Source organism: Neoarius graeffei, chromosome 21 (genome assembly GCF_027579695.1).
Source record: "Neoarius graeffei isolate fNeoGra1 chromosome 21, fNeoGra1.pri, whole genome shotgun sequence".
In the NCBI taxonomy this organism is placed as follows: domain Eukaryota; kingdom Metazoa; phylum Chordata; class Actinopteri; order Siluriformes; family Ariidae; genus Neoarius; species Neoarius graeffei.
This window is the reverse complement of record NC_083589.1, coordinates 55,314,802-55,322,816: the sequence shown is the minus strand read 5'-3', so window position 1 is coordinate 55,322,816 and position 8,015 is coordinate 55,314,802. Positions and strand designations below refer to the sequence as shown.

The following is an 8,015-nucleotide window of genomic DNA, read 5'->3' as shown; positions in this document are numbered from 1 at the left end:
GAGCAACCCGGATTTGTATACTCGTCTGCTATTGGTTAAGACAGAAATCCCGCCCACTTCATTTGACTTCCGGTAGCTGTTGTACAGTTTATTAAGTGGAAAGCATGGCAGCTATCGGTGTGCATTTTGGTTATACGTGTGCATGTGTTGCAGTATTCAAGGTAAATATTGATGATGTGTTTATAATTTGTTCAAATACATTATTTATTACAATATTTAAACCTGTTTTTGTCTAATTTGGGGTTATTTTCACTTAGCTGGCTATAAGTGGCACTACACACTGAGTTAGCTGTACACTATTCTAGCAGGCTATTATTATTATTATTATTATTATTATTATTATTATTATTATTATTATTATTGAGTTTATAGTCCTGTGTTTCTTTCAGTCCATATCAGGATGTATATCTTAAAAAAATTAGGATTAGCTTTGTTTTAGGATCATAAGGGTGTGTTTTTATCTGTCTCAGGATGGAAGGGCTGATGTGGTGGCCAATGATGCAGGAGACAGAGTCACTCCAGCTGTTGTGGCTTACAGAGAAACTGAACAGGTAAAGAAGGAAAATATCTCATCTCATCTCATTATCTCTAGCCGCTTTATCCTTCTACAGGGTCGCAGGCGAGCTGGAGCCTATCCCAGCTGACTACGGGCGAAAGGCGGGGTACACCCTGGACAAGTCGCCAGGTCATCACAGGGCTGACACATAGACACAGACAACCATTCACATTCACACCTACGCTCAATTTAGAGTCACCAGTTAACCTAACCTGCATGTCTTTGGACTGTGGGGGAAACCGGAGCACCCGGAGGAAACCCACCCGGAGGAAACCCACGCGGACAACATGCAAACTCCACACAGAAAGGCCCTCGCCGGCCCCGGGGCTCGAACCCAGGACCTTCTTGCTGTGAGGCGACAGCGCTAACCACTACACCACCGTGCCGCCGAAGGAAAATATAGTAACAACAATAACCCACTGTACTTTCTGATACACGCATCTCTGCTACTCTCTCAGCTTTAAAGTGCCATTCCACCATTGGATGTATTTTTTTGGCATAAAATACAATATATTTTATGACAACATGACTAGACAGAGAAATCTTTTAGCTTCAAAATGATATCTCTAGCCGGTTTATCCTGTTCTACAGGGTCGCAGGCGAGCTGGAGCCTATCCCAGCTGACTACGGGCGAAAGGCGGGGTACACCCTGGACAAGTCGCCAGGTCATCACAGGGCTGACACATAGACACAGACAACCATTCACACTCACATTCACACCTACGGTCAATTTAGAGTCACCAGTTAACCTAACCTGCATGTCTTTGGACTGTGGGGGAAACCAGAGCACCCGGAGGAAACCCACGCGGGCACAGGGAGAACATGCAAACTCCGCACAGAAAGGCCCTCGCCGGCCACGGGGCTCGAACCCAGGACCTTCTTGCTGTGAGGCGACAGCGCTAACCACTACACCACCGTGCCGCCGAAGGAAAATATAATAACAACAATAACCCACTGTACTTTCTGATACACGCATCTCTGCTACTCTCTCAGCTTTAAAGTGCCATTCCACCATTGGATGTATTTTTTTGGCATAAAATACAATATATTTTATGACAACATGACTAGACAGAGAAATCTTTTAGCTTCAAAATGATATCTCTAGCCGCTTTATCCTGTTCTAAAGGGTCGCAGGCAAGCTGGAGCCTATCCCAGCTGACTACGGGCGAAAGGCGGGGTACACCCTGGACAAGTCGCCAGGTCATCACAGGGCTGACACATAGACACAGACAACCATTCACACTCACATTCACACCTACGCTCAATTTAGAGTCACCAGTTAACCTAACCTGCATGTCTTTGGGGGAAACTGTGGGGGAAACCGGAGCACCCGGAGGAAACCCACGCGGACACGGGGAGAACATGCAAACTCCGCACAGAAAGGCCCTCACCGGCCACGGGGCTCGAACCCGGACCTTCTTGCTGTGAGGTGACAGCGCTAACCACTACACCACCGTGCCGCCCTTCAAAATGATATATCAAACATAATTTTTTGACAACGACAAGTATATTAATTTTGCGACCAAAGTCACCTACCCTTTTAATTTCCGCGCGGTAGTGAAACGTGATGTCATTGGCAGGTTCCCCTTCTTGTGTACCACGTCACGTGTGACGTGGCACAGATTATCAGCGATGGCGGATAGAACGCGATTGTCAGCTTCGGAAAAGAAGCGAAGGAAAATAGCAAGTGATGCCCAAAGGAGACGGTCGATGGTGAATATCGGCACAGCAATCGACAAGTGGAAATCGCGTTCTGTCCACCATTGCTGATAATCTGTGCCACGTCACACGTGACGTGGTACACAAGAAGGGGAACCTGCCGATGACATCACGTTTCACTACCGCGCGGAAATTAAAAGGGTAGGTGACTTTGGTCGCAAAATTAATATACTTGTCGTTGTCAAAAAATTGATATCATTTTGAAGCTAAAAGATTTCTCTGTCTAGTCATGTCATAAAATATATTGTATTTTATGCCAAAGAATACATCCAATGGTGGAATGGCACTTTAAGATCTCCAGTATCAGAGAAAGTAACAGGACAGGCTTTAAGAGTTTCCTAGGATCTAGTTGGATCCATAGATGGTTCTTTGTTTGTTTGGAAGCACACAGTGTCTTCATATGGTGTAGATTTACAATTTCCCTTCACTGGAACAACTTCTTCTAGCTGCTCCCGATTAGGGGTCGCCACAGTGGATCTTTCGTCTCCATTGCTCGGATCTGCCACTTTCATGTCCTCTCTCACCACATCCGTGTATCTCCCTCTTTGGCCTTCCTCGTTTTCGTTTGCCTGGCAGCTCCATCCTCAACATTCTCCTTCCCACATGCTCTGCATCTCTTCTCAGGATGTGCCCATACCATCTCAGTCTCATCTCTCTTAGCTTAATTCCCAAGCTCTCTACATGTGCTGTCCCTCTGATACGCTTGTCCCTTATCCTGTCCAACCTCCCATTGCAGACCGTAACATCCTCAACTCCGCCACCTCCAACTTTGCCTCCTGTCTCTTCGTTAAGGGTACGGTCTCCAATCCGTACATCACAGCTGGTCTCACTACTGTCTTATACATCTTACCTTTCACTTTTGCTGGGACTTTCCGATCACAAATGACTCCCGAAATCCTTCTCCAACTGCTCCACGCTGCCTGCACTCGATTTCTCATCTCACCATCGCAGCCCCCATTTTCCTGCACAGTTCCCTTCACTGGAACTACCAGGTGCAAATGTGCTCAAGTACGACAATGCCCCTGTGCACAAAGCACACTCCGTGAAGACGTGGTATGCAAATGTTGGTGTGGAAGAACTGTGTCCTGTACAGAGCCCTGACCTCAACCCCACTGAACACCTTTATAGCCTCGGTCACAACCGGCTGTACGTGCTCCTACGGCCGGTCTACGTGCAAGAAATGCACGGAGGGCGCGCGTGATGTGCTGATTTTCGAGCCGTAGACCGGCCGCAGAGGTTCTTTGTCATGTCAAACAAACTCTACGGGCACTTACGTTTTTTTTCAGGTTGCAAGACAAACTTACGGCCAACGTGCGTCTTTCTCCATGAACAAAAAAAAACGCAGCGATTTGGGGAAATGCCAAAAAATCGTACGTCTGGTTGTGACCTAGGCTTATGATGAACTGGAATGCTGACTGCACCCTAGGCCTCCTCGCTTGACATCACTTCCTGCTTTTGTTTCTGAATGGATGAATCTCCGCAGACACGCTCCAAACTCTAGTGGAAAGCCTTCTCATGTGGAAAGCCCATGGTTTGGGAATTGAATGATCAACAGTCGTGTGTGTGTGAGTGAGAGCTGGTTAGGTGTCCATATACTTTTGGCTAGATAGTGGAAGTGAATAAAGGTGCCTGATTTTCATGCAAGTACAATCAAAACTGTACTGCTTTGTCAGTGAAGTCATGAGCAGCACCAGTAGCTTTGATGTCTACTCAAGGATTTGGGATCTTTTGCCCACTTTTGATCATACAGTGGAGCGCTGTTCTAAACACAGTAGTTGGGATCCGACCGTGTTATGAGTGGATCCGTATTATAATGGCCTGGAAAATCTGGCATGGGTCGAGTAGAAAACATTCTGAGAGCTTGATTTTTTTTTTTTCATATAAACCAGTTCACTGAAGATATCCGACGAAGAAATTGCAAGAAATACGATCGTTTTTACCATGCTGATAATTTACTTATTTTTTTAAAATTGTTGACTGTCAGTGTAACAGATAATATGTAATAAAATTTTGCTGCCTGTTAAATCCGCGCACGTTCACTCACGTCTGTGCATTTCCGCACTCTGAGCAGTGTAATCTCGTGCGGCCCTGCAGTCGGATAAAATGAAGCATGTTTTGTAGATTTGCCGCAGAAGTATCATTGCATTCAAGCCATGTTGGCGCATTTTCAAGTAACTCTTCAAGAATTCTTTCAAGACTTCTTCTGAGTCTCAGGCCAAGTTTACATTAGACCGTATCTGTCTCGTTTTCTTTGCGGATGCACTGTCCGTTTACATTAAAACGCCGGGAAACGGGAATCCGCCAGGGTCCACGTATTCAATCCAGATCGTGTCTGGTCCGGTGCTGTGTAAACATTGAGAATACGCGGATACGCTGTGCTGAGCTCTAGCTGGCGTCGTCATTGGACAACGTCACTGTGACATCCACCTTCCTGATTCGCTGGCGTTGGTCATGTGACGCGACTGCTGAAAAACGGCGCCGACTTCCGCCTTGTATCACCTTTCATTAAAGAGTATAAAAGTATGAAAATACTGCAAATACTGATGCAAATACTGCCCATTGTGTAGTTATGATGGTCTTTAGGCTTGCCATCCTTCCACTTGCAAGTGGTGAGTGACTTGCGCACAGCGGCTCAGTCCCGAATCACTGCTCGTGCGCTTCACTCCCGCGCTCTGTGAGCTGCGCAGGGCCGGAGTGCGCACCCTCCAGAGGGCACTCGCTGTTCAGGGCGGAGTGATTTGGAGCGCAGCCGCTGAGGAGGAAGCGATGAGCCGCGCTGACACATTTCAACTTGCGTGCCGAATTAGTCATGTGATTAGTGTATCTGTGTATTGGCGTTGCTGTGTGCACGCTAATCGTTTTTAAAAACGTTAATCTGATGATCCGCTGATACGGTCTAATGTAAACCCCACCTCAGACTGTTGAGTTCTTGAATGCAGCTGCATGAAGTTAAGTTAAATTTTCGGGAGCCATGAGCTGACCGTGTTACAACTGTTTTGGTGTAATGGTGATCGTATTATAATCGTGCTCTACTGTATAATAGATCAGAAGAAGAAGAAACCTTTGTCACATGCATACTTCAAGCACAGTGAAATTCATCCTCTGCATTTAACCCGTCTGAAGCAGTGAACACACACACCCAGAGCAGTGGGCAGCCACGCTACAGTGCCCGGGGAGCAGTTAGGGGTCAGGTACCTTGCTCAAGGGCACTTCAGCCCAAGGCCGCCCCACGTTAACCTAACTGCATGTCTTTGGACTGTGGGGGAAACCGGAGCACCCGGAGGAAACCCACGGAGAGAACATGCAAACTCCGCACAGAAAGGCCCTCGTCGGCCACTGGGCTCGAACCCAGAACCTTCTTGCTATGAGGCGACAGTGCTAACCACTACACCACCGTGCCGCCCATCATCAGCAATTAGCTCCGTTTCTGTATTTCATTCCAGTATTGGACCGGATTATTAATATTCTTCTTCTTTCGGCTGCTTCCATTAGGGGTCGCCATAGCGGGTCTGTTCGGCATATTTGATCTGGCAAAGGTTTTTATACCGGATGCCCTTCTTGACGCAACCTTCCCCAATCTGTCCGGGCTTGGGACCGATGCAAAGTATGTACTGGCTTGTGCAACCCCATGGCTGTGGGGTTTCTTTTGTTTGTTTGTTTTTTTAAAATCTGCATGTCTTTGAAGTGTGTGAGGAAACCAGAGCACCCAGAGGAAACCCACGCGGACATGGCGAGAACATGCAAACTCCACACACAAAGGCCCCCGTCGGCCGTGATATTCGAACCTGGAACCTTCTTGCTGTGAAGCGGCAGCGCTAACCATTACCACTGGTTAGCATAAATGTTCTTGCTATTCATGTTTCCATTTCTGGCTTCATTATGTAACCCACCCAGTATCGCCTCAAGCCGAGATGCCCAGTTCGAATTCCGGCACAAATCCCAAATCGAACACGTTCAAAAGACAACAGCAAAATATACAGTGTAGATACAAAGCGCTTCGTACTTTAGTATATTGGTCAGGTTTGTTCCTTTTGAATAAATTTAAGATTGATTTCTCATATTTTCCGTGCGAGATTAAGCGAAATGACCAGACCCCTTTTTCTCTTTACAAAGGGTGTCAATAATTCCGCAGCTGACTGTATCGTGTTTTGTTTCTCAAACTGTACAAGTCTTCTAGTAGTCGCATGCATTTTAAGCTTGTGTTGTAGAAATCCAGCAAAATTTCCATTCTATTTCTCTTAACGTTTCCCTCTTAGACTTGACAGCAGTGAAATAAATATATACTGATCACACGTCTATCACTTCTTTTCTTCAGATTGTTGGTATTGCGGCGAAGCAGGGCAGAATAAGGAACGCTGCCAATACTGTGGTGAAAGTGAAGCAGATTCTCGGCAGACGGTACGTCTCGTGTCTTTTTTTTTTTTTTTTTTTTTTCCTTTCCAAAATCGAATCACTAGATGGAGCGAATTGGTCAAGACAGATGACCTTTTGTTAAAGCACCCAATTATGCTGTTCTTCCAGTTGTGCTGTTTTTTAAATGACCCGTTTTATGTGCAGCCGAGTGCAAAAATTTCCGCATCCTTAGCACAGCAAAGAAGTGACTTGGGTGCACAGGTGCTTTATTTATTTATTTTGCAATTTTCTACCCAGAAATCAGTCATTAGGGATGCAAACTTTTGCACTCGGTATTCTACCTCTAGGTCAGGGGTGGGCAATTATTTTTTCCATGGGGCCACATGAGAAACAAAATTTTGTGGAGGGCCGGACCATAAGGCTGAACTAAATTCTGCATAATATTAATTGTATTTCTTTATATAAAGCAATAAATATCATTGTTTTTACAAGCTGTTAAGACTGGTAAGAGTATGGAAAAAAAACAAGGTTGCCTTACAAAAAATGTCATTTATTCAATCAAATTTCCCAAAACAATGGTTAACAAAATGTGAACGTTTGTACCTTTTTTTTTTTTTTTTTTTTTTCCAGTCACATTCACCCCAAAACACAATAAAGATATCACAATATTGTCTTTCTACTCCAAATATCAAGCAAGATACGTCATATTATAATAATGATGCCCACATTTGTAGTCTAATCACCTCATTTGGTGTTTTTCGCCGGAGATCGGCTCCGGCGCCTGCTGGTGACGTCACACGATGTGATTGGCTGAACCGTTTGAAGGATGACATACAAGTTTGTGGTTGGTCTGGACAAATTACGGAAGTAGTTCTCATCTCATTATCTGTAGCCGCTTTATCCTGTTCTACAGGGTCGCAGGCAAGCTGGAGCCTATCCCAGCTGACTACGGGCGAAAGGCGGGGTACACCCTGGACAAGTCGCCAGGTCATCACAGGGCTGACACATAGACACAGACAACCATTCACACTCACACTCACACCTACGCTCAATTTAGAGTCACCAGTTAACCTAACCTGCATGTCTTTGGACTGTGGGGGAAACCGGAGCACCCGGAGGAAACCCACACGGAGAGAACATGCAAACTCCGCACAGAAAGGCCCTCGCCGGCCCCGGGGCTCGAACCCAGGACCTTCTTGCTGTGAGGCGACAGTGCTAACCACTACACCACCGTGCCGCCCCACGGAAGTAGTTATCGCGGGATTAGGTTTCGTGGGATTTCATATCATGTTCATGTCGCGCGCATTGCGTTTTTGTTGAACACAACTTCAAAATAAAAGCAATGCACATTCAGTCCATGCATGAGGTAAAATTAGAAAATACGTTT

The 8,015-nt window shown here is 45.9% G+C and overlaps 1 protein-coding gene across 1 annotated transcript in view; it reads left to right on the top strand.

The window, feature by feature from the left end:
• Nucleotides 1–54: 54 nt before the first annotated feature.
• The window catches only part of hspa14 (heat shock protein 14), a 29,049-nt gene continuing 21,088 nt past the window's right edge, over nt 55–8,015 (top strand). Inside the window, exons 1-3 of the mRNA XM_060903369.1 lie at nt 55–161; nt 471–551; nt 6,591–6,673. Of these exons, the coding sequence (XP_060759352.1) occupies nt 105–161; nt 471–551; nt 6,591–6,673 (221 nt within the window). The 5' untranslated portion in view covers nt 55–104. The remainder of the gene's footprint in view (nt 162–470; nt 552–6,590; nt 6,674–8,015) is intronic.